General features: G+C 37.4%; 4 protein-coding genes and 1 long non-coding RNA gene across 14 annotated transcripts in view; 2 read left to right on the plus strand and 3 right to left on the minus strand.

Moving 5' to 3' along the window:
- Positions 1 to 1,585, minus strand: part of LOC148726036 (serine/threonine-protein kinase Nek11-like) — a 3,336-nt gene extending 1,751 nt beyond the window's left edge. Inside the window, exons 1-3 of the mRNA XM_088728666.1 lie at positions 1,496 to 1,585; positions 785 to 846; positions 364 to 451 (exon numbers count right to left, since the gene is read on the minus strand). Of these exons, the coding sequence (XP_088584792.1) occupies positions 364 to 451; positions 785 to 846; positions 1,496 to 1,585 (240 nt within the window). The remainder of the gene's footprint in view (positions 1 to 363; positions 452 to 784; positions 847 to 1,495) is intronic.
- Positions 1,586 to 3,406: 1,821 nt separating this feature from the next.
- LOC148726037 (uncharacterized) lies at positions 3,407 to 8,337 on the minus strand. Of its 2 annotated transcripts, XR_015989519.1 has the most exons (5): positions 8,200 to 8,337; positions 6,658 to 7,329; positions 5,964 to 6,002; positions 5,413 to 5,581; positions 3,407 to 4,353 (listed from the first exon to the last, which is right to left on the minus strand). It is a non-coding gene; the product is annotated as an uncharacterized LOC148726037 (long non-coding RNA). The 2 variants fall into 2 exon arrangements; XR_015989518.1 differs by having other exon boundaries at positions 5,964 to 7,329.
- LOC148726038 (uncharacterized) lies at positions 4,894 to 14,229 on the plus strand. Of its 4 annotated transcripts, XM_088727453.1 has the most exons (12): positions 4,898 to 5,034; positions 5,399 to 5,616; positions 6,218 to 6,322; positions 7,653 to 7,873; positions 8,335 to 8,438; positions 9,300 to 9,383; positions 10,298 to 10,549; positions 11,510 to 11,666; positions 12,144 to 12,298; positions 12,822 to 13,002; positions 13,142 to 13,177; positions 13,648 to 13,703. In XM_088727453.1, exons 1-9 carry the CDS (start codon positions 5,014 to 5,016, stop codon positions 12,215 to 12,217), a joined length of 1,236 nt encoding a protein of 411 aa, XP_088583579.1. In that variant the 5' UTR covers positions 4,898 to 5,013; the 3' UTR covers positions 12,218 to 12,298; positions 12,822 to 13,002; positions 13,142 to 13,177; positions 13,648 to 13,703. The 4 variants fall into 4 exon arrangements, with proteins under 4 accessions (XP_088583581.1, XP_088583578.1, XP_088583579.1 ...); XM_088727454.1 differs by lacking the exons at positions 13,142 to 13,177; positions 13,648 to 13,703 and adding an exon at positions 14,132 to 14,229; XM_088727455.1 differs by lacking the exons at positions 11,510 to 11,666; positions 12,822 to 13,002; positions 13,142 to 13,177; positions 13,648 to 13,703 and having other exon boundaries at positions 4,894 to 5,034; positions 12,144 to 12,292.
- LOC148726039 (separin-like) lies at positions 14,221 to 18,349 on the plus strand. Its single transcript, XM_088727456.1, has 6 exons — positions 14,221 to 14,336; positions 14,758 to 14,828; positions 15,306 to 15,458; positions 15,556 to 15,723; positions 16,165 to 16,263; positions 17,281 to 18,349. Exons 3-6 carry the CDS (start codon positions 15,375 to 15,377, stop codon positions 17,302 to 17,304), a joined length of 375 nt encoding a protein of 124 aa, XP_088583582.1. The 5' UTR covers positions 14,221 to 14,336; positions 14,758 to 14,828; positions 15,306 to 15,374; the 3' UTR covers positions 17,305 to 18,349.
- On the minus strand, positions 17,972 to 25,224 carry LOC148726040 (uncharacterized). 6 transcript variants are annotated; one of them, XM_088727459.1, is made up of 9 exons: positions 25,095 to 25,224; positions 24,840 to 24,903; positions 24,540 to 24,662; positions 23,566 to 23,708; positions 23,179 to 23,233; positions 21,920 to 22,123; positions 20,938 to 21,119; positions 20,364 to 20,477; positions 17,972 to 19,979 (listed from the first exon to the last, which is right to left on the minus strand). In XM_088727459.1, exons 1-4 carry the CDS (start codon positions 25,189 to 25,191, stop codon positions 23,672 to 23,674), a joined length of 321 nt encoding a protein of 106 aa, XP_088583585.1. In that variant the 5' UTR covers positions 25,192 to 25,224; the 3' UTR covers positions 17,972 to 19,979; positions 20,364 to 20,477; positions 20,938 to 21,119; positions 21,920 to 22,123; positions 23,179 to 23,233; positions 23,566 to 23,671. The 6 variants fall into 6 exon arrangements, with proteins under 6 accessions (XP_088583585.1, XP_088583587.1, XP_088583586.1 ...); XM_088727461.1 differs by having other exon boundaries at positions 23,179 to 23,246; XM_088727460.1 differs by having other exon boundaries at positions 23,343 to 23,708.
- Positions 25,225 to 26,021: the final 797 nt, after the last annotated feature.

Raw genomic sequence — 26,021 nt, forward strand, 5'->3', positions numbered from 1 at the left:
TGGAATTGATCTGGGAGGAGTGACAAACCAAAAGGGAGGAAAGAGGAGAAGAAAAACCAGAAACCCCCCCCACCTTGCCTCTCACTTTATCACTTGTCCGAGATCTTCCACCCGTCCAATATAGTGACCAAATGTATTCACCATGTTGAATCTCCCACATACCAACTTTCCCCTATGAGCAGTGTACAATTCATCATTTCTAGGCAACCTCAGAAAGTCTCAGTTATTTCAGTTAAAGTAAAAAAATACTGGATGTTCATTTGACAAATTTAAGTTTTTTAAGTTCAGGGTATATGTTGCTTGTTGTACATTATGCTCTCTTGCATATCTGTCGATTAATACGAGCTAAATTTGTAAACCTACATTGGATAACAATCTAGCTTCTCTCAATATGGCATCTACTGTTTCATCTGGCTGTAGCTCCCCCACAAATATCTCCTTCAAAACCTTCCTAAATGAATTAAGAAGATAAATTGTGTGTCAGTGATAAAAACTTTTTTACAGATCTGCTGCTGAAGAAGTTTGTTGAATAATGAATTTCTGATTCCTGTTTCAAGGTTGTTTTAGTGAACTCTACAGTTACATTACATAAATTCAGGTTTTTTTTTTCCATGGCATGGACAAATAAGCTTAATTGCTACTTGATTGTCCATTTGTTGAGTGATCTTGTTCCATACTAATAGCAGAGTTGAATCAGGGAGAATTTTCTTACAACAGCCCTTTGTTCCATTAAAGCAAGAAGAGAAGATTCATATGGTAATTTTTTAGTTAGAAACGATCTTACCCTGACAGACACGTCCTCGTTCTATCCACTACCAAGGTTAATCTGATACCTGTGGCTTTCCTCTAGACTCCAGTGTGTAAGCACAAATACAATCAAAATGCACCTCACTTTGTTCTCATAAAAGTTTGATGTGCATAAAAGCTTAAGCTTTTATCGTTTTCGACTTGCAAGTAGTAAGTAGCGATATGATTTTAGCTGGGTATATCCTATTTATTCTCTAATTCATTAGTTATCTTACTTAATTATTTAGACACGACCCCACAAGCGAAGTGTCGTTTTTAATACTTATCGTGTATAAATAAAGATTATTGATTGATGGATTGAGCGCAAGAGGTCACCTTCTCAAATATTTGTTGCAGCGAGTTCTTCATAAATCAATAAAGTGTTCACTTGCGTTATACATCTACACACACAGTTTTAGTTTCAATAGGAACTGAACATTTTGCTCTTTCCCACTGTTACGCATAAACAGGGGAACAATGGTATCGACATTCTACAAAGAAGAACCACCAAAATCATACAGTGATATTGGTCAATAAAGGTGCTGTAAACAAAAAAATTAATGATATCACACAAATGATAACCCTACGGCAGCCGGTGGAAGTTTTACCGCCCAGATAAGTCCGCCTGTTGCATACTTTTCGGACAGTTTTTTTTTTTTTTTTTACATCTACTACGCTATGGAAGTGAATGTATGTTACTCTTTCTCACCGGATGTGTGGAAGAGTTGACTGACAAACGAAGATAATTTTGATTCCAAACAGCCAGTTTTGGGTTAGTAGTCCATGTATGGGAATACATGGGAATACATTGGAATACATTGGAATACATTGGATTACATTGGAATACATTGAAAATATATACCGAGCTCAGGACATTTTACGGGGTCATACATGGACTCCTAACCGGTGAAAAAGAAGGCGCCATTTTTGATTTGATTAGTGGTGTTTCACCAATACTAGCGGGAACTCACGACTAAAGTTTCCGTGAGGACCTTCTTCAAGAGCCATTACGATGAAAAACCTGTGATGGAACGGACCTCTTGGATACATGGAGGGGGAAAGAATTCTGAAGGCGCTTCTGAATGGTGAAACAAACGATTTGTTTGAAGACACCAAGGTCCGTCTTCGCAAATATAGTTTTGCAATTATGTTTCCTTAAAGCAAGCTTATGATAGCTTTTAAAGTTTTGTGCAGTTTTATGATTATCATCAAGCTACAGGGAAACGATGTTGACTTTCCATCGATTGAATTTTAGTAAATGTGGAATACCATTCTTCTGAAAAATAATTGCGCACGATCGATGGAAAGGGTATTCGTTTGCCTTCATCGACGGGAGAATGTTTTACCCATGTAATACACTTGTTTTGCATACTGAACTTTACACATTTCCAAAGATACTGACAATAAGTAGAATTAATTCAACAATTAAGAGCTTCTTTCATCGGTGATCATTTCCGTTGGTGATCAATTCCGTTATTCTCATGTTCTCAAATTATGTGTGTTTTGGGGGTGACATTGTAAGGAGAAATGAGATGCTAGTCACCCCCAAGTCAAAGGGTTAAAAAAGGCGAAATCTGTTTAATATTTTTGTGAGTACATGAAACAACATTTTGAAAGATGGCATGATTATGTTTATGAAGCAATTCTCTAATTTTCTTTTAGACTATCTTTCTCCGCTACGATCACCCTTGAATGCCAAAAATGGCAGCAAGTTGGGTTGCAAAGTTGCAGAAGAATCTGTGTCAAAATACACATTGTTTTCAACCAAGTTTCTGAGATGGGCTATTGAGACTTTGAAAAAAGTCAAAGCAAAAGGGAAGCACCTTGATGAAATCACAAACTCCTCAAATTTAGGTAAGTGAGAGCTGCAAAATAAGTGTACAGAGTTTTCAAAAAGGATTGGCTATTAGCCAGTATATGGTTAGTTGCATGCATTCTGGGATCTTGGGGCATGCTGCCCACAAAGTATTGTTTCTGGGAGAGGGGATGGCACAGGGGTGAGAGGACTCACCCCCCCCCCCTCCATGTTGTGATGCAGGTTCAATTCCTGGACTTGGCATGAGATGTGGGTTGACTCAGTTTTTGGTTCTTGTCCTCACTCCAGGAGTATTTTCTCCAGGTCTTCCTGTTTTCCTCTCTGTAAAAATCTGCAAAAAATTTTTTTTCTTTCTTTTCTTCTATTTACCTCCCTGTCATGGGGAGCATCGCATATGGTCTTAGGCAATAAAGACCCAGTTACCCCCAATTGAGTTGGTTTGTACTTAATCTATTTAAAATGTATGGGCTCTAAAATTCTATCTCGTGCATTTGTTTGGAAGTATATGCAAAGTGATATGATAGTTGGTTGGCTAGGTAAACATGAGCTAGGTAGAGATTGAATGGGTGCTCAACCAGCATGAAAATGTAATGTAACCTTAAATATTTTTGTGGATGTTTATGCGAAAATGGCCTTCAAGGAAGTTGTTTGTTCAGGAAATTTGTTGTTTTTTCACAACTCAAAATCAAGGTAGTTTTTTTCATGTTCTAAAATGGTGGCCAGTACTTAAGGAGAACCCTGAATGTTTATGACTTTTTTTGTCCCTTCCTCTCCAAGCATCTGAATATAAAAAAGAGACTTGAAGAAACCTCAGAATTTTTTTTATTTCTTATCTTTGATAATCAATCTCAAAATGACTTTTGTCTCCTACACGAAATATAGTTTCTAGTTGTGTGATAGTGGGAAACAATACACCTGTATACCTTCTTAGAACACCCCAGATCATTTTGGTGAACCGACAATACTGACTTTAGTAGTAGTAAAATACTAATGAACAACTTCCTTAAAATGGTTGAAAAATGTTAATTTTGTTTGTAAGAGTTCATACTTATCCTTCATTAGAAGTAATGTGAAAATTAAAATGATTACTGACTAATATACAATTCTATGGATTTTTGTTTAGTGAGTATGTTGCTCAGCGACACATTATCTATTCAGAATGGTAAATATCTCAAGTTTATTCCTTCACTGACCAACTTGGCAAGACAATTTATTTGATTATTGTTCAGCTCATATCTAAGGGTCAGATTGACCAGGCTTTTTGTCATGCTAATGGCTTGCTCAAGTTCATTCAAGTGGTCAAGTCCTGGAAAAACTATGATGGTGGAAAAATGGAGAAGGGGCTCTCTTCACTCTCTCTTCGAATAAATGGATGGTCTCCATTGTCAAATAGAACTCCTTATCTTGTGGAAGGAAAGTATTCTACTGTTTGTTACTAGTCAGTTTGTGAGAGGTGATGGGTGAAGTACAACTGTATGTTGTCATTCAAAGTGCAGTTTTTGATTCACAGTTTTGTTTTCTTCACAGAATTCACATTCTGAGAGAATGTGTTACAGTTGCACAGCAAGCAAGCAAGGTTATTCACGATGCTCTTGAAGACCCTGATATTCCTTTATCTCTTAATGAGCTGTGATGGCTGGGTAGTACTGTTTACAATGTAGGCTGTGTGTCCTATCAAAGCGACTGTTTTACTGACGGAGTGCCATTGCTGGCTCTTGCCTGTGATGAGTTAAAAATCTGTAGCTTTGGAGCTGAAACAGAAGAGAAAATCATTGTCCAAGCTGAAGCGGTAAAGTCTGTTCAATTGATGAAGGTACTATAATTTAAAGTTTATTGAAATAATTAATAGTTCAGTTGAACTATGGTTTGACCCTATACATGAGAGTTTTCCTCGCTGAAAATGTTACATTCAAGTATTGTTTCAAGACTGTCTTATGGGAAGCAGGTGTTCTAAGCTAGAACAAGGTCCTTTCATACAGTCAACAACTGCCAGAATTCGACAAATTTCTTAATTACTGGTAGCTAAACACATGTAGAAGTAAAGAACAACCCAGCACAGGAGTATAAAGGGGTTTTGGAAGACTTTAAGGGAAACTTTGACAAAGAGTTTTGTGCTGAACTTTTCAACTTACTAGCCAAGTGGCCAGTGACATCTTAGATGTTACGGCAATTTTAGTTTGTTTACTAGCCAAACTGGCTGTTGGAAATCAGAAACCACTAGCCAAAACTGAATTTCCACTAGTCTGTGGCTAGTTGGCTACCATTAGTGTGGAGCGCTAGAGGGGAGTAACCTTTTCATGAACTGGTATTCTTTCTAGGGGGAATCACCAACACTCCTAATCAGTTCATGATTCTGAAACTGAAATAAGCTGTGACAAGATAGGCCTTCTAGCTCATGAGGTCAATTTGCTATGGCTACAAACATGAAACAGGTTTGCGATGAACCAAATAGGAACAAGGGTGGGTAAGAGGGGAAAACTTATTACTCTTTCACTCCCAAGATTTCATTCATAATTCTCCTTAGTGTCTGCTTCACAATTTCTATGATCTAAGTTTGGAGAATTTGGTATTAGCTTAACTTATAATCCCTTTATCAATTGGTATTTGTCTTTATTCTCATTACTTGTCTGTTTGATATAGTGTTGATACAGTAAGGAGAAATTCTGTCTTGGTCACTCATGGGAGTTAAAGGGTGAATGTAGAATAAGTTGCTGATCACAAATCTAATTTTGGCTAACAATGACATGGTGAGTTTTGAAAATGTTTATTTGGCAATGTTTGAAAAATACTTTTCAGGTGAAGCTACTCACAAAGTATGCCTTGCTAGTTGACTGTCAAAGAAGAGCTGGAAGAATCAGGGATGCACTAAAGACTGCTTCAACTGTGGTCCTGGTAGCACTGAAAACAGCCTCTGATGCCCACACCCTAAAACAGCCAGTCAGGCAATGGGTCTCAGTGAAACATGAGCTGGTGAAGGATCTACAGGAGGGAGAAAAACAGTCTGAGAGATGCAGGTTTGTAATAGAGTTCAAAATAAATATTAGTATTTTGATGTCGATTAACTTAAAGCTTATGAGTTTTAAGCAGATGTCAGATCATAATGTGTAAAAAAAAGGTTACAAGAACTCCAGTAAATTGGTTTTAATTTGTTTAAACTTGATCAAATACATGCATGTTGTTTTCATAATCAAACAGAACATACATACATGCAGCAAATATAAAGATTATTCCATGGGAAGTGCCCTCAAACGATTTCTATTCACAAGTTGCGATGCATCAGAAAAGGGAGGAGTGAGTTTTTTATGCATTGCAGCAAGTGAACTATCATAACATAACCGTTGAAATGTGGCAGATTCCTCACCTCAATACACCAAAATCCTAGTTTTTGGCTCGTTCAAGGCTTCAAAAGGATCAGATAAAATTAATTTAAAGAGGGAAGAAAAAAATGGGGGGAATTCTAATATTTTTAAGGTTGACTCTGGAGAGATAAGGCATAGTGATAAAAAAAGACAAAATGATATAATCATTATGGTGTTGAAGAATTACATAATTAAAGTAAGATTGAGTAAATTGGAAACTGTTTGAAGAAATTTCTTGGTTCTTTTTTCTTCTCAGAACCCTATGCAGTGCATTTGCAGAGCAAGAAGATGCAAAAGATGTAGAAGGAAGCCAGCTCTGTTTTGTTTTGCAGGAAGAGCTTGCTTGTTACAAGACCAAAAGGTAACAAAATACTTTCTTTTACATTCTGACTTCTTCTTATGGTTTCCCCTTTCATAAGTGAAGTACAACTGTACCTGCCAAAATGTTTCATTGAATTGTTCCAAACTTTTTCAGCTATGACACAGCAGTAGGGCAAATTGCTGTAGTTCATATATTTTGAACTGCGGTATGAGATACGTATGATGCACGATCCTCGCAGTAGATAGCGCTATTTAAGCAATAGCGCTACAGTGTATTTAAGCAATAGCGCTATCTACTGCGAGGATTGTGCATCATGCGTATCTAATACCGCAGTTCAAAATATATGAACTTCATACATTTCATTGTATACTTACAATTGTTCACCGCCTTTGAGCCACCTCACTTGAAATTTCAGCCAGTAGCCTAACTTCTTAGCTACCAGCCTGAAAGGCCTAGTGCTGTTGGACAGGATGTTAGTCAATGGCAGGCAGGGCTCCAATTTAATTTTTGGATCACTAACCCTTCGGGTTAGTAGACATCTTTTTTACTAACCAAATAATAAAGTTTGGTATCCAAGCTCACAAGTTACGATATCTCAAATATTGAACATTTTGATAATAACAACTAGGACAAATTAAAGAGTAGCTGAAATTGCATAGTGACCTCAAAAACGTAGACAATTATCCACCTATTTTATTTCCCTCTTGTTTACCATGATTAGTCAAGAACAGTACATCTACAGCATTCTCTAAAAAGAGTTAAAGTTGACTTAACAACTTGAGTATTCTAAGTATTCCTCTGAGAGTCGGGCCTACGTGCTCTTTGCCCTGAGGTCTACTGATGTTTAAATATGTTAGAAAATGTTACTCACCATGTCGGGTTAGTTGGACAAATTTTTAGTAACCAAACGTTGAAAATTACTAACCATTGGTTAATGGGTTACCATTAATTTCGAGCCCTTGCTTGTAAATCCACAGCATTTAAGTTGCTATTACCAATCCATACTCATGGTTGGAAAGGGTCAGTATGAAACTAGAGTGGGTTGCCTGAGAACAAAACACAGTGGCCTTGGTTAGGACTCCAAAACAGTCCTCTTAAATTGGAGTTCAGCATGGTAACCATGGATTGACCAAGTCTCCTATTAATTGTGAAGAATTTTTATCATCTTCTTATTGAAAGGACAAAGTTGGTCATTCAAACTGTCAGTTACTTTTATTAAAATGAATCTTTACTCAGCAGACACCTTGATGGGCAGGGACAAAAAAAATTGATCCCTTTCAAGTACATCAAATCTGCATCAAAAGAAACCTAGACCTGCGATGAGCAGACACTGCAGGGCTCGACACTAATAGTAGCTGAGTTTCTTTAGATCTGCACCGCAGTACTGTCAAGAAGCTGGGGAGACTCTAGAACAGTTATTGGACTCAACAGATAGTCAGGATGAGGAGAAAAACATGCATTCACGTTTGCTGGATAGACTTGGTGCTGCATATTTATGGCAGGCTTTGCTTGAGCACAAAGATGCAGTAAATGAGAGAGCAACTTCAGCAAGGCCAGAGCTTTCTGACAGTTATGAAGGAGAAGAGGAAAGTACTGGAAACTTTTTTGATTAAGATCTGATCTGACAATTTGATGACCCACCCAGGTCTCAAATTTGGATTTCTTGAGGTCGTGCTGGCTGCAGGCTATCTGTTAGGCCACTGAGTGTGCCTCCAACAAAGAGATGCACTGGGGCAAGAAGTTGATTTCAGTTAATTTGAAGTCTAGAGTGAACATTACTTATACAGATTTTATATTGTTCCTTGTTCAACACATTTTCAGGAACAAATTGTTGTCTTTGATGAAATGTCATGTGCCTGTTTTACAATAGACATGAATTTTGTAGTCAGTTTTTCTACAACAACAACATACTGTACCTGTACGTGTACATGGAGGACCGTGCAGAAGGGAAAGGGGCCCTGACATTGCACCTCCGGTGCATCCCCAAAAGCACCTCATTCCCTCAAAATATCAGACTGTCAAATGAAATGTTGGTGTAACTTTTCAGATAGAAGATATCTGCCTGGAGCAACCATTTATGGAATCACTTTGTGCAGCTTTGGAAATGTGGACGTCACTAAGGACCAAATCACTGCAACAAGACACCAGTGGAAAGGTAAATGTTTCCTGGAAAAAGCATTTTAGGGCTATGTAATATATTTTTTTACTTTAATTTCCAAAACATTAATATTTTTTCACTGGCAGTGAGAATTCTTTATTTGAAAACAAGTGAAACTGTAAAATTCCAAGAACAGTTTTCTTTCATGGGGAATTTGTTGTGAGAACTAAATAGGTATCAGCTTTTGATACTTTCAGACGTTTTACGATAGGTACTTAAACAATTTGAAAGATGTGCCATTAAAGATTTATGGATTACTAAAATTTAAATGCTGTGCTAAGTCTGCACTCAAACAGAGTGCCCACCCAGCCCGAGGTTATCCTGGTTTCCATTGAATTCACCCTTTAAATCCCAAGACCTAATCACTAATTCTGCCCTCTAGCTGCTACACATTTCCTTGTAAATAAGTTATAAGAATTTGGTGTTAGATCAAGAGAACAACTTCTACATGATAAGCTCAAGTATTCTCATTACCTGTTGAATCATGTATGGGCTTTAAAGGGAGAAGATACATGTTTAAATCATTTCTGGGAGTTAAAGGGCTAAGCAACTAGGCGTATTACTACTCCCCCAAGATGGGATGCTAGTCCATTGCAAGGTTATCCCCCTCCCCCAGCATTTTATCACTTGGCAAGCTTTTTATCTGTACTCCTGGTTACAGAGAGGCACGTGATAGAAAAGAAAGCTGTGTTTTGCCCAAGTGGACACAGCAAAATGACCCAGCCAGTTCTCAAACCCAGACCTCTTGACCCGCAGTGCAGCATACTAACCATTGGGTTACTGCATCTCCCACTGTATACAATACATTTAATCTTGCATGAATGTTATTCTCACTGAATTTTTTTTTTAATGTTCTAGGTTGACCTGGACCATCTTATTAATCCTGAAGAGACATATCATTACTTGCTTATCACTGCTAAAATGTTTGGGCTTTTAAAACAGGTGAAACCTGCTACGTACTTTCATTGGTGACGATTTGGATTTCCCACAGGCAATTAACTGTTCATGCAGTCCTGTCACAACATGACCATGGCAATAGAAATGTTAAAAAAAATGTTTCGGTACAAGAAATGACAGCAGTTTTAAGAGATTTAAGTATTTGAAGGAAAAGGCTATCACTCAACAGAAAAGAATGATTTTCTCCAGTCAGGTCTTTTTTATCTCGACTGGTAAATTTTATACAGTGAGGATCCTTGCCTTTGTTATCAGTGGTGTAATGAATAATGTAGGTTCTGCATTGTTGGAGGTTATTACAAGATAATTTGGTTGTATCAACTGGGTTAATAAATATTAATTGGCCGCAGCAAAGAATTTCTAAAGCTGATATTCCAAGGTTAAGCCCTTTATCAGAGCAAATGGTGAAGGGTTAATACTTGAAACATCAGCTTCAGAAATTGTTTTCAGCATCCGATTGGCATGTACATTATCAACTCAGCTGATGAAACCAAATTATATGTACTTATAATTCCACCCCCCCCCCCCCCATCTGCCCCATCTGATGCAGCACAACATATGGGTATCTTCAAAAAATTAAGCGTGTGGGAACATCTTCCATTGCACCACTCCCTTCCCAGGATTAACTCTGCTACCCTTAGGCTTAGGCAAGTTAAGCCAATAATTTATATCCGCTTTGCAATACTGAGCGTTTTAAAAATGCTTTTATTGATAGACTTGGTTTTAAGCATAACTTAGCTGTAAGTAATTAATACACATTTTAGCCCATTACACTTTATATGTAACACTTGATATGTATTTTATCAGTGAAATAAAGACTATTTACTATTTTAATTTACAACAGTTTCCCATCAGAATCTTACCCCCTTTATTCATTCAATGAATGAATTGTTTTCTTGCAGCCCTTAAAAAAAGCTAGTGCTCTTTGCATGGCTGCCAGTATATCCCAATCAGTTGGTACCAAAGATATGCTGGATAATGGATTGTGTGCCCTAAGTGATGCTGTTCACTCATTGTGTGACATTCTGGACTTGTCACATGCTTCAATTATTCTGTCTCATACAAGTAACCTGGTTGATAGATTTGAGCCCTGCAGTACTTCATGGGTTCAGTTCTTGTTGGCCAAGAGTCACTATTTGCTAGTCACAGGAAAGGTATGAAAAATCAAAATCATTATTAACCCTATCACTACTTTAACTAACTCTACTTACTGTCTGCCAAACACTTCTCGTGATGTAAGTTTGGAAAATTTGGTATTGGATTAACTAAATAATCCTCTACAATTGATTTTTTTCTTTATTCTCCTCACTTGTCTGCTTGACATTGTACTGATGTTGTAAGGAGAATTCCTGTCTTGGTCTCTGACATGGGAGTCAAAGGGTTAAACAAGCATTCATCATGCAAGCATACTTGTATACGTGGTACTCTAGCTCCATGTTGGTGATTTTTCTTTGTGCTGAAGAACTTGGAATAGCTTTAGGCAAGGAAACTGTGGGCCAGCTAGCCTCTGAGAGCAGCTGGGAAATCCAATTTGTATAGTAATGACATGATTTTGAGTGCAATTTGGAATAAATAAGCACGAGTAAATTTTCTCAAAGACTAACAAAGTTGCATGAGCCCATAGGGTGAGTGCAATTTGTGATCTTTGAAAACATTTACAAGTGATTATTTATTCCAAATTGCACGAGAAAATCATGTGATTATGTATTAATAATATACATGAAAAAATACGAGGTAGCTTCTCATAACTACGCGGAAGAAAAGCGCATGCATCACATGCAAAAATAATTTATTGAAATCCTACAAGTGACATTGACCTTGACATTGACATTGACCAATTATTCTGACCAATCAGAATGTCTGGTTTGTTTCTTTCTTTGCACTGAATTAACCCTCTTCTGTACTGAATTAACTCTCTTCTGCACTGAATTAACTGAAAACTGCGTTCATCTTAACCAATCAGAAGTGAGAAATTTTTTCATGTATATTATACAATATACGGTATAGGAGGAAATACCAATTAAACAGGTCTATAATAGTCAGTACGTGTAAACACGGGATTGTTCAGTTTGTGATGTGTGTGTCAGTCGTGGTTTTCATTGATTAATGTTGAGTATGCGGAAGGGGAGGTCTCCCTGAAGGAAGCACTGCAGAGTGAAGTCTTCACACACAAGAGTTACAAGTCCCACCTGTTGAAAGCCAGATGGAAATCAATTTGCTGTGAATATGCAATGCTCCCACCCACAATCCACAAATTTAAGATAACAGTTGGTAAGTTCACTCTTCTTCTTTGGAAATTCCTCTTTCCAAAACTTAGATCTACTCTTCTCCACAGTTATTCAGTAACTTTTTCATAATGGAAATGGGAATTTAGCAGTGGATATTCCATAAGATGGCTCTTCTTGTCCACTGATACTAGGTCTAATTGGAATTTGGAGTGTTTGTTTTTGGAGACCCCTAGAAAGATCCTTGGAGTAAGGAAAAAAACTAACAACAAACTCAACCCACATGTGACACCAGGTCCAAGAATTGAACTAATGGGAGGCGAGTGACCTCACCACCGCCCAATCCCAGCTCCCCAATATTGATTTTTTATTTCATTGCTTTCATAAACCGTCGCCAAGTGACCTGTGAAAATTTAGGCAGACTTAGTACCAACAAAACAGTCTGTTCAACCAGATAATTTTTGATCAGTGAATCAATTCATGAGTTTATGAGTAATTCCCAGGTGACAGTTATTTTTTTTAGTATTATCATTGTTGAGATCCTCTACTTGGTTCACTGACTCCTGGAATGGGCTATGGATGCACTTCATAAACTAACACAAATGGCTGAAGAAATCTTTGGTTTAGATGCGTTTTGTACTGGCAAACAGATACACAAGCAAAAGGAAAATTTGTTGGGTAAGGTGATTGAGGAATTTTTGTTTCCTTTTATTCTTGACACAATTCTGCAGAGCCCTGCTTGCAAAGTAGTGCCCCTGATTTCTATGAGCTTCTACTAGGGACAATGTGTTCTGATGACTGGGATAATACAGGGGTTTCATTAAGGGCCAGGCACCGGGCAAATTGACCGGTTGTGAGGACGGTTTTGCCCACCTGATTTGACGGTCTGGAGGAAAGTTTATCTTATAAAGAAGTTCAGTTCAAAGAGTTTTGCCCGCCTGTGAAAACCAGTTTCCCTCCTGCAGAAAACATTAATGAAGCCCCTGATAATATATACCTAAATCATGTGGTTGGCAATACCTTGCAATCCTAATTCAGGCTTTGAGATAGAGTTGTGCTTGTAATTGGATGTGTTATTATCCTGATTAAAATATAGAGAAAAGTGCAATCAAACTGGCCTGAAACATGGGAGAGTTTTCTTCTGTTTTATTATTAAACTTTTAATCACATATTTTGGCATCTATTCCTTTTGTTTGTACAGATTTGCTAGCCACATCAGAAAGTTCTGGCCAAAACCTTTCTAGTTAGTCAATCCTAAATGACTTGCTCTCATCCCTGTTACAAGTTGGTCAGCTGTATGCTCATCAGGGAGCTGTGAGGGAAGCTTTGAGGCAGTTTGTGGATGGTGTTGCACTAGCAAGGCAATTTTGCCTACCATACAGGTGATTTATGAATGTTTAGTAAAAGCTCTGTTAAACTTTTAGACCCACACTAGATCAGAAAGTCAAGGAGCATCAATCCAAAATTTTAGATGAGAGAATTTTGAGGATAACATTAACTGTCCTTGTCTGTTACTCTTAGACATCAAGCTGTTACCAGAACAGGAAAGAGAATAAAGTAAGATCTTAAAAATTGTTTGCTGAACATGAAGTTGTGCTGAAAATGAAGGGTTAATTTCTTTTGTTTTATTCCCCTGATGTGAATTCAACATTGAATTAATCTGCTGGTAATTGGTAAATTTGCCTTGTCCAAACCAGCAAAACAGTTATTTTTCAGATTTTTTCTTTTTTTTTTTTTTTTTTGCAATTACGGCAAATGTATAAACAAATTTCATTTCAACTTCTTATGTCCCCATAGAGCAAGATATCTTAGCTATAGTAAGGATGCCAAAGGGGAATTGTTTACCTCTAAAGATTAATTTGGAACTAGTTTTTAGAAGACTCATCTAGACTACAAAGATAATGGCAAAGTTTACATCCTTTTTGTTAATTTAAGTTGAAGTTTCAACTCAAATTAATTAAAGATGACTTCACTGACTAGTGACCAGGGATATTTTCAATTGAATCCCTGTGGTTTTGTTATTTTAGGAGAATAGCAAAGGATTTTTCTAAACCTTTGGTATATATGATAACACCTTTGCTTGTGAGCACTTGTAGCTACTGTTGCATTTGATAGACTTCTATTTGTTATGTATACAAAAGAGAGAGATTTTTCGTGACCTTGTGAAAACCAGTTGGATGCTTTTACCTCTTAGACATGGCACACAACTCTCCGTGTTTACTGGTATCCCCAATTACTGTGGCACTGAGTGACTCAAAGTTTATCTGCTCCTTTATATGGGATGCAAAAACAAGGAACTAGAACCTTTGATCCCAGAACAAGGAACTAGAACATGGCTGCCAGAACAGGGGATTACAGAACAGGGAACTAGAACATGGATGCCAGAACAGGGAACTACTGTAAGACATGGGATGTCAACAGGGAACTAGAACATGGGATGCCAGAGCAGGGAACTTAATAAATCTACAAGTAGATTTCTCTTTATTTTGTTATTTCCTTTTTGTCTGTTAGGAAAACAAAGGAGATCTGGTGAAGCTTGCAGAACGTCTTTCCTCCTTGTCACTTGATGACTCTTCAACTAATACTGCTCACCAAAAACTGGCTGCCCTGGTCAAGACTTGAAACATCATGAAGTTTTCCTTGTGTGCAACTGAGAGATACAAACACGGTCTCTTCACTCCTGAAGAAATTTCCCTATTGCAGAACATGCCTAAAGGTACATTATAGTTATTTTACAAGCAATAGCGAGCTTTCAGCTGTGTTATGCAGCCAAACCAGCTTCAAAGAAAGTGTTTAACTGTTCAACTTTCTCAGGATTGGTTTGTAGAACAGTGTGACTCTTATAACAGGAGAATATTTTTTTCTAGCGAAATGTAATTATCACTAATTTAACATAATTCTTTAAGCAAAATGACTTTGTTAAAAACTTTTTGTTACCAGACCACCTCATTTGACTCTTCCCAATTCTTCAGCTCATGCTACACATAGAACTGATGATTACATTTGCCATGAATTTTTAGTTCCTTTGACAAGTAGAACTGAAATTTAATTTGTTACGTTGAGCAAATAATGAATTTTGGCAATAATCCTATAGTGTGATATTGACAAGGTAAGAAATTAGAATTGTTGTTTTCTAGAGTGAACTGTTTGCACTTTGGAAACCTTCACACATCCAGTAAGCAAGGACAGAGAACTGCTGATCTGCAGGGTAAGGGCTGACTGTGATCCTGCTGTGGTTAAGATTAACACAACATCTGGAGAAGCACAGAACAAGGATTGCACTGTATGTCGATGTGTTTGTAACAACTTGGTTATATTGCGGTTACTCTGTTGTTGTATTTAGGGAGAGTGGACCTCAAACCTCTACGTTGGAGGAGGTAGTAGCTTACAGTCAGTTGAGATTCTGTAGTGCAGGTGTAAGCTTTGTCCAAGGTCACCATGAGGGGTTTTTGGGTAAAACACTGAATTCTCACAATACCTCTTTATTCTAGAAGATCACTAGAAATACGTCTGAGCAAACTGTCTGGATATCTGACAAAACACTGGGGATAACCTGAGCTTACTAGTAGATAATTTCTCATTTAACCACTAGAAAGTCTGTAAGTAATGATAAAAGCACAAGAACAGGGTTGGCGAAGTAAATTAACCTAATTAACTATTGACTGAAACAACTTATTTTGTAAAGGGAGACAAAGTTGTTGTGGATCTTTCAAAGCTGTTCCAGTCTGGAGTATTGGAGGAATTTACAGACATAATGAATGACAGCATCAAAAGCATGAATATTAACAACACAACCGAGTGGTGGACACTAAGGACAAGGCTTGACAGGAGAATGAAGGTGATCAACATTTCAACTCTCACGAGCCATGAATGTGTATCCTCTCCTATGACATAACTGAAAGTCTAAATTGTAATAATTATGGTCATTTCTTTAGAACCTTTTGGAGAAACTTGAAGGTTCTTGGCTTGGAAGATGGAGAGGAGTTCCTCTTGGTCAGCCTATTGATGAAGAGTATTGTGAATCAATAGCATCCTTAGCCAGAGAGTTGGAAGAGAAAGTTTCAATCCTGTGTGGATGTTGTCCTGATAATCATTTGCTTGAAGTATGTTGTGCATGAATCAATCAGAGTTTCCCGAGTTATAAGGATGGCAGATTGTATGAAAAATGTTTTGTCCATCAATCTTTGTTATGATTTGTGTGCCATCTTTGGTGCTTGACCCAAAGATGACAATTGAAGTAGCAAAACCTTGCATAGTAACCGAATGGAAACTAGGGATGGTTGAGTGGCAAGAGCACTCACCTCCCTGCTGTTCCACAGGTTCAATTCCCAGACCTGGTGTCATATGTGGTATGTGGGTCGGTATGTCCTTGCTCCAAGGGTTTTTATACAGGTTCCTTGGTTTTCCTCCCTCCACAAAAACCAACATTTCAACGTTTCACTTTAAACCAGTGGACGAGAAGAACCACCTCATGGAATGCCGCCAGCTAAATCCCATTGTCATTATTAATATTTTTATAAGTAAGTGTCCTTTGTTTGTTGTAGGTCCTCATAGATTCGTCATTTTGCTTGTCAAGAAAAGAAACTGCTGAAGCACTCATTGAAATTACTGCCATGGATGCTACCTTACCTTCTTTTGAAAAAGTAAGAACAAGAAAATTTTTGTTCCAATAAAAGAATTCATAATCAAGTGTCTAAAGTAAGTTGGAATTTCACTGCTTTTGTCAAAGCATAGGGCTAACTCTTCACTCTAATGAAGGGCTAAAGTCAGATTTAGCAACTACTTACATTAACTAAATTGTAATTTAGTCCACTTGTGTTTGCTAGACATAGCAACCCTCTGGTTTTTTTCTTCTCAACCTCTATTGCAATAAGCTGTTGTGATTATTTTTGTTTTGATTATTTGGTGTTTGATAAAATTGCACTCTATTGGTTTATCATCGTCAATTGCCTTTGAGACGTACACAAAATAATAAAACTGCGAGCTCCACTTTTAGGCGTGGCTAGATCGATATATTAAGTCGTAATGACTTTACACACCTTGACAGGTTGTAACATGTCGAAATTTATCCTTTATCAGTACCATGACTTATCCTATAGCCCTTTAGAGTAGCTTAGAAGTTGACAAGAATAATTGTGAAGAAAAGACTAAGCTCTTTTACAATATTGTTTAATCGTGACAGTATTTGGTTGTGACAGTCGGCACCCTCGATTAGTCCTTTATCACTGGAATAAGCTCCCAACATTCCTCACCCTAACCCTCTTCAAATAAGCACCCACTTTGCTTAAGCCACGCAAGTTCTAAAAATTTGATAAAGCTTCCAGCGGCTCGTTTTCTCGAAAGGCTCGTTAACTTTTAGGTCGAAATCAACTTTTCAAATCGAACTAATATGCAAGTAACACCTTGTACAGACGTCCGTACAGTTATAAGTCACAATTTTTCGGCTTTATATGTTACTACCATTTTTATGATGACGTGCTTCGCTGCGAGCTCCGCTATAAAGACTAACGAGCGTGGGTCCTGACCAACAAGCGACTCCATTTTGTTGCATTAACGGACAATTTTTTCACGTAAGATAAAAAGCTATCGAAACTTTTATAATAATAATATTAATAATAATAATAATGATAATAACAATATATTATTATCAATATAATTAGTGGACAAGGCGCGCAAGACGGTAACACTACTGGAGATGAGCTGCCCATGGACCACAAAGACGAGGAGAAGATCATGAAGTACGCCCCGCTTCTTCTAGAGCTCAAGAGACAGTACCCGGGTTTTAATATCGTTCAGTACAACATAATCATCGATATCCTGGGAGGGTACTCGAAAGACCTCAAGAAGAGCGTCAGGGAGCTTGTTGGATCAGAAAGGAGTACAGCAGTGTTAGGTAGAATGCAGAAGTCTGTAGTCAGCAGTTCACTCAAGATCTTTGAAAGTCATGAGTTGAAGACTTCATCTTAGCCATATGTTATTTTGTTGAGTTTTTAAGACATTAGGAACTAGCCACTAGGGCTTTTTTTTTTAGAAGTTTTTTTTTTTTATCATTTTGTATAAGTTTTTCTTTTTTTGGGGGGGGGGGTACATATGTAAATTCTAAACTTGTTAGCTGGCCACGTCCTAGGCGCCCAGCTTTCGTGTATATGAGTTCTGGCATCCAGACGTTTTAACTGCCACATAATATATATATATAGACGTATTTTATTATTTCATGTTTTTTATTTATTTCTTTATTTACGTTCTCAAAGTTTAGGAAGATTTTAATCCTACGTGCACCCTGGGTTATGTTTATCGCCCCAGTCCCCAGTCTTTGTATGATCTTATGGCAAACATAACTTTTTAAAACTGTCGGATATTAATAACATTTTATTCAACTACATATCTGCTCAAACCTATGATACACGCAACAGATTTGAAAAAGTGAACCGCGAGGCTATACCTATGAAAGGTCCCCTAACTAAACTGTAAAAACACGGATAAAAAATCATTAGTGCAGGAGAAAAATGACATCATAAGGAATAATATTTTGATGAAATTTTAAACAACAACAATAACAACTTTATTAGGTACTTGCATAAGTAGTACATGGCATTATCTAAGTAAGAATAAATATTTAACATCAATTTGTCTTTAACAGAACTTCTTGTCTGATATTCATTATTTGGAATATAAAAGCAGAAATGAGTCTACAATAAATGATGACAATAAATGTTGTTTTCCACACAATGGCAAGTGGGATTCATAGTTAAATCAGGCAAGGTCATAACATGCAGATACTAAGCAAAGTGGCAGCTACGTAGAAACGCGAGCTGAGTAATAATAAGAATCATTGCCACCAAAACTATTTGATTATTTGGTGCACTGCTCCTTCCCAACAGTGTCCAGGAAACAGGTTCTTCCACTTGAAGTGTCTAAAGTTGACGAGAGTCCCAAAAGAGGATCCATGGTGAGTGCAGTGGAAGGGGATAAGAGAGATGGATTTATCTCAAGATTGCACTTTAAACCCGTGAATACCGATCACATACCAATTCACCAAAATTATCTCTAAATTACCACAGAACAAGTAGATTAAGGCATTCTTTTCTCTTGCATGATTACTTCATTCATCCACACAACCTTTTCTCCTAACTATCTATTGATAATCACTGTTTGTCATGTTTGAGAATGAAGGGAAACTGGGCTATTAGCAATATAGTAATTTGGTTCCTTCATTAGCTTTCAATTTGCCTCATCTTTACAGAGCTTTCTTATTAAACTGGTTGTCAAAAGACATGTTTTAAGGAAAAGGCAAAGTGTAATGAGGTTTGCATAATATAGAAGTGAATATACATGTTGAATCACATATGATTACAGAAACGGGAAAGCCAAACAAAGGTCTGCTCTGCTGCCATAGTGTTAACATTTGGTAACTCCTCCTTCAGTTGGGCTGGATTGTACTTTGTCTTGCACTGTGGATCTCTATAGTTCTTGAGGTGCAAACTATCTATGAGTTTGTTTATTCCAGACCACATTTTGTCAAATGGTGGTGGTTAAGTGGCAATGGTTTGGACGCAGCTTTCATGCCATCAACGTGACACATGTTGTATGCCAAGTATATATCACCCCAAGAAGATGGTGATAAGGCCTTCAAAACGATTAAGAGCCAATTAATTATTATCAAAAATGCTTGTGATGGACTCTCCGACCTGTTGGCATGAAATAAATATATAACCCTTCATAAGAAAACATTAAATAAAATTGATACCTCTGGTTTTACTTAATGGAGAGTCTAGCATATTAGATAACAAAATTCTCATGACTCATTTCAATAATCATAGGCATGGCTAAACCTACACTGAGGTCCAATTTTACATGTTTAACTGTATAAGTACAGGTAAGAGAAATGTACACCTGAGTTAAAGTACATAAAATGCAAACTCTGCTTGACTGGCTCAAAGATGAATCAAATCAACTCTGCAAATTAAGTCAAAGCAGTAGCAACATTTTTAATGTGATACTGTTTGCGTCTATTTATCTTTAACTTGACAATCGATCTGCACCTGCAAAAGGTGATATTATCATTAAAAAGAAAATTGTCCGGGGAAACATGACTTAAATCATACATATATATGTAAGCGGAAAGTGCAACATTTCAAAACAGCTATATATATAGTGAAAGAAGATTAACCAAGGTTCAGGAAAAGGGGATTCCATTTGTCAATAAATCCACTGCCTCGAACAATAAAAAAATGTCCACGGGACCATTTCTGCAGGCGTTTTTTTTCACCAGTTTCTTTATTACAAGATGTTGGTGTTTCCTCTGCACAGTCAGCTAGTAATGCAGCCGAGGTAGGTTGAGATAAAATCTCTCCATTTCCTGTTGTGTGAGCAAGAAAAAATGAGTTTTTTTTCTTTTGGCACTTCAAATGTAACTAAAAGCTAATGAAACATGGTATGGTAGCATATCACAAAAAGGCAAACCTATTTATACGATTTCAAAACCATTATGCAGCCCTTAACCTACAATGTGGAATATGTTTGACATCAACAGGCTCAGGGAGAAGTCAAAGATAACAGGAGTCGTGCACTTAAAAACGACACACTAAAAACAAAATTTTTTCAATTAAAGCTGCATTGCTTTCAAACTTGTCATGGGTGATGCCTTTACAATTTCAGAAACATTTCAGCTGTACAAAAAGTTAAATATGCACAATTGGAAATGAATAGGCAAACTTATGGAGGGCCTAGGGGATAGGTTTACCTTGGGATAACACTGCTGATTGACCTACAGGTGTACTTGCAGTATCCAAAATGGAGTCTACCACAGATTCTACCTTTTTAGTTTCATCAGTGGTTAGGGTGATATTGTCGGCAACTGAGAAGTAAAAAATACGAATAAGTATATGAATAAGTGAGTGCTCGCATTTTAACTGGAAGGAAGTAGTGCTAAAAAGCACTGCCCAGAATTGAAATTGCATACAGCAATTACCAGACATGAGTGAAATAACATGTACTGACCAATATCAACATGACCCTCTAGCTAAGAAGATTGCTCACACAAATACTTTGGGAAACCTTCAACTTGAGTCATCTGATACTCAACCTCTTCTATCAGTTAGCAAGTGCAATTATTTGCACTGTCTGGCAACCCACATATCAAAAGGGTAACATGTCGGATCTTTTATCGAAACATATTTTTGATTTTTCATTTGGTATAGCAGGAAAAGATGAAAATGGTTGCACAAGAAAATTAAGGAACATCTATTCATCCTTCATGCGAAGTTGATGACATGAAGAAATGAATCGTAAACATCCAAATGTAAATCACCACTTACCTTCAACAGCACTTGCATCCTAAAACACCACAATGTTTTAAAAAGCCTCTAATATCAGAAGGAATACTTGGATGCCTGGAGGAAAGAAAATCTAAATGTTCCTGGCAAAATGCCATTCCATGGACATGGGCAGCAGTGCAGACATCAGGATAATTTACCAGGGGAAGTCCATTGATAACATTCTAATGAAAAAATGTTAAAAAAAAAGGAGATTCGACAGTAATGACCAAATGATTATTATTAAATTGTCAAATGTTTTAAAAAGTGTGCCATTCTCAAATATAAGGGCTCCATAGCGAACATAACTGAAATCACATTCAGTGGAAGCACATTCATAATATCAGAATCCATTAGAGTCCAAACTGATTCATCCAAACCCTGACCCCATCAGATTTTTTTCACACTGGTCCTTCAAAATTTTATGCATCTATGAAATTTATTGTTATTTTTAAATAGCAACAAAACAAATGCAGTTCAATAAGAAAGTGAACATAGTAATTTACAACAAATTTTAAACTATGAATGTGATGTATTTTCTTTTAAAAGAAAAGTGAAAAAGCTTAAAGAAGAGAAAAAAATATGATAATCAAATCCCCAGAGAGTAATGTAAAACACTTTTTGTTGACCTTTCTCAAAAATATTGAAGGTGGATGAGTGAAAACAAGGATTTCAACTCTTAATGATATGAATCAGAAAATAAACATTAGGGCTTGCACCTTTCTCTTCATCATACAATGTGCGAACATCAACTTCCACTACCTGTCTGCAACCCAAAGCTTACCACATCCTTTCAAAATAATAATGAAAGAGTCATTCCTAATCACAGATTGTATTTATAAATGACTTAGAAAATCCTCCAATCCAATCTGCTATTGACTCCTCTGGTTTCAGCATTAATAGGAAACTACATTTCATGCAAAATAAAGGTTTGGGAAAAAAACAACTGCAAAAAGAGGGAACAGTTTACATTGCCATTCATCACCTCTAGCATTACAGTCTTCAGTGCAGTCTCCACGAGGATGTGAATAATTTGCCTGGGCTCTAAGCTTGTCAATGTGAGCCATGATTGCCTCTCTGTCAGCATCAACAAACATCATCCAGAACATGTCAAGTGCCTTTCTTTCTCTTAGTTCAGCTTCCAGCTCTCCATTCCAGAAAGCATTTGTCACTCTTTTCTCACTTAATCCTGAGGAGAAGAAACACATCTTAATTTTTACAAAGGATTTACAAAATAAAGATACAAAAAGCTTCCTTCTTGAATTTTGGATCTAAAACGAAACTATAGACCCGAAATGGCTGCTAGATTCATATTCTTTTCAGTATTAGTCGGTTTCCTTTTTTTTGCTTTTTTTATAGGGCGTCCTCGGCCACGGTCAGTGCAATGGCCAAACAACTATACTTAACAAAGCCGAAGTGCAATGGTTTTGCCAAGTAACGCCTGAAGGAGGGTACAACAGTACACCAAATTCGCCCAGGAATTCAACTTGGCCCCCCGGGGATTGTAGTGTATTAAACAAATAATAGCACGAATTGTACGTGGTAACTGCAGGGATAAACACCACAAGTGATATTTCAAAATACAAATGTGTAAACTTGTATTTGCAGAACTAGTTTTCCTCTTTAACAAGTGCAGTCATAGGGGCTTCGTCCACCGGGAGCAGTTCTCGACCACAAGAGTGAGGACAGTGAGCAAGATTGCGAATAAACAACGCGTTATTACCACTCATTGTGGTTTCAAATTATCTTTAAAAGCCCACGTTAGAAAAAGAAGCTTTTGATCACCTAGTTTTTCCCTTAATGTAGTCAAGCGGGGCTTTTTCTAATGCTAATTAATTCAAGTACTTTACATTCATTATCTTCACGAAAACTATGAGCGCCTTTTAGTTTTGGTGGCCATCTGCAGGGTGGCCGACACAACTGCGAGAAATTAATGAGATATTTAGGAGAGAATTTAAATCACAAATAAAAGAGGCCAAATAAAGTTTACATTTCAAAGATAGCTTTATCACTCGACCTTAATTATGGAAAGAAATGGCCGATTTGGGCCTTATATACAAATAAAATTTAAACTATATTCCAATAGCCGTAATGCGCCACCTACCTTCGCGTCCCCTCGACCTGCTCAAATTATAGAGTAGCTGTAAACTCCAAACTCGACAGGACGAAAAATAACAGTTACCTTTTGGAAATAATTGCTTTTATTTATATTCATGGGCCCCATACTGGAATGGTACCACTTACCTGAATTAAGTCCATGGACTTCGTTAAAGGCGACTGCAAAGCCACTAAACGAGACCTAAGAACGACAACTTCCAAATTAAAAAACAAAGTCAACTAAAAGGAGTTGTGTCCAATAATTATCAACAAAAACAATAATAAATAACAGATTATAGAGAAAGACTTACGTTCACAAAAACAAGGTAACGAACAAATGGTTAACCGGCTGTACATTTAGATGGTAACGAACAGAGGTGTACATTTCGAGATTTAATTCAGTTTCACGCGGGGTCACGCTAATGCTCGCGAAAATTTAAACGACTATTGACTGGCAATTCAACAGTATTAAACGGCTCTATGTGCAAAAAGGAATTATAACAAAATTTCCGGAAACATTCAACAAGAACTTACGCAAAGGAAATTTGCCATTTTAAAAGAGACTTGTCCACAAAACACACATCCGAAACTTCAACAGCACTCCTTTCTTCTCCGGACAAATGCCATCCCATCCGTGGATTTATACCATGCCAGATATATTTTTCGTGCAACCCAGCCTAATCCAGGTGAAATACAATCATACAATAGCTAAAGCGACGCTAAACGAGGCTTTTATACGCGCACAACGTAACCACATCCGTAACTAAAAAAATTCGCAACAAAGAAATCAAAGTACTTCGTAAACAAATTCGACTTAGGCTAAATGAATCCTTTGAGTATCCTTAAAAGTCAGTCTGATGAATGAGTCAAGTTCAGTCAATCGTTTGAGTATCCTTAACAGTCTGACGAGTGAGTCAAGCCCAGTCTACCCTCTGTTGTGACGGCTGTGACGGCTGTGACGGCTGTGACGGCTGTGACGGCTGTGACGGCTGTGACGGCGTCACACGCTCAAAGAACGAAATCGTACAGAATATATCGGGCATCAGATGTCGAAGTATGCACTCGATATTACGCTTATTTTCGGTTGTTTTTATGTGTTTGATATCACCAAAACGGAAATTCATACTTGGAAAGGGTGAAAAAATAACACAGAATGGGGTAATTCAAGATTTAATGAGATTTTGAAGTTATAAGCATATAAGATGCAATGAATATATGAAGTTCATATATTTTGCACTGCGGTATTAGATACGTATGATGTGCGATCCTCGCAGTAGATAGCGCTATTTATGCAATAGCGAAAATCAGACCTGAAAAAAAAAATCAGGCCTGTACGGGACTCGAACCACTGACCTCTGCGATACTAGTGCAGCGCTCTACCAGTTGAGGTAGATTCCACAAGTCTCTCTTTGCAGCAATAGAGCTGTGAATTTGACATGTTAACAACTATTATTATAATTGTTATTTTATTTTTTATTTTTATTATTACTTACCTGGTTAGTAATTACCTTTTGACTAGATCAACACAAACATCAGCTTCCATAGCTTTTGACGAGCCTTCCCAGTTGAGCCTGCAGTTGTGCATGCGAGAGTTTTTCGACTGTCTGTTGGCACTTTCACTTGTTGCACACCTTTACAAAAGACATTATGAGTAAAGGTCCTGGGTAACACTTTCAAGAGGAGACAAATATGGGTGCTGTCATATGTTGAATGATTCTGTACTTTTTTGGTCAAATTGAAAAAAAAAAACATCGCTCTTGTTGTTTACAACAAGGTGCTAGTAGACAAAATATATTTCTATACATTACTTCTTTGACCTTGAACCATAGCAAATCACCTTGCCAGTTTTTAGGCCAACCATGGAGCCAACACCTAGTGGTGAAAGTAAGGATATATTTTATTTATTTATTAATTATTTAGTTCATTAACTTTGACCATTGGCTGACACCAAAACTGTCAGTAAGCTAAAGAACAATCCAGAGAAAAAAACAGCAGCTTTCTAAGAAAATGCATAACCAAATGCACCCTTTTTAATTCTTTCAGACGTTGAATTTGCAGTGTACCTCTCAGGCTGTTGTGGGCTTTTCCCCTTTTTTGCCATCCCATGTCATATGACGCTCCTATCTCCACATTTTCCTTTTCACTATCATCTTTCCACATGTTTCTTTCGCTTTCCAAACTTTTCAGACATGATTCCTTGGCCAACTTTTCAACTTGGAGCCCCACTTCCCTCTCGCGAGCCTTCAGCGTGGACTCTCCAAGTGATGGTATATTGATGGATGATAACTACTCGTTTACGTGGGTAGGATCTATGCCTGCGTGTAGCATCCCTGTAAATATTTCGATTCAACTTATTAACAAATTGGCTAGATGTTAAATGGATGCTGTAATGGTGGAAAACAAGATTTTTAGCCACGTTTAATGTAAATAAACCTGCAGCGAGCTTCGTGTTTACATCAAAGATTGGTCTCCCTCGCGTTGTTCCGGTGCTACGGTGGGTCTTGTTTGTACGACAGGTATTTGTCTCTCCACACTCAGAGTTTGAAGAGGATATGTACAGTAGTGATCCTAACCCAGACACCGGTTCTTTTATGCAGTCGAAGAGCTGTAGAGCTGCCTCACAGGGGGACATTGAATTCCACAACTCGACGGCCGCGAAGTGGAAATCCACTGCAGACTTCCGGATCACGCACATTCTTTTCATTTTCTTGTCTTACCAGAGCATTACCAGAAGCTTTCAGCCGATTTGCGGCATTCTTATTGCAAATAAAAGCTTTCGCTCTGCAAAAGCGGCCCTTGTTTGTTTTTCTCACGCTAGCATGAAGAACGGCCGCCATCTTGGATGTCGCAATGTTATGCGCAGAAAAGGTTGCGTAGTGCAAAACAAGGGAATCGCCTTAAGGTAATTCCCTTGAAATTGCTCTACTATCAAACGTTTTTTGAAACTTGGTATGATTAACATTCATGATATAAACATTAAAAAAATGTAA

This window comes from Stylophora pistillata, chromosome 7 (genome assembly GCF_964205215.1).
Source record: "Stylophora pistillata chromosome 7, jaStyPist1.2, whole genome shotgun sequence".
Classification (NCBI taxonomy): domain Eukaryota; kingdom Metazoa; phylum Cnidaria; class Anthozoa; order Scleractinia; family Pocilloporidae; genus Stylophora; species Stylophora pistillata.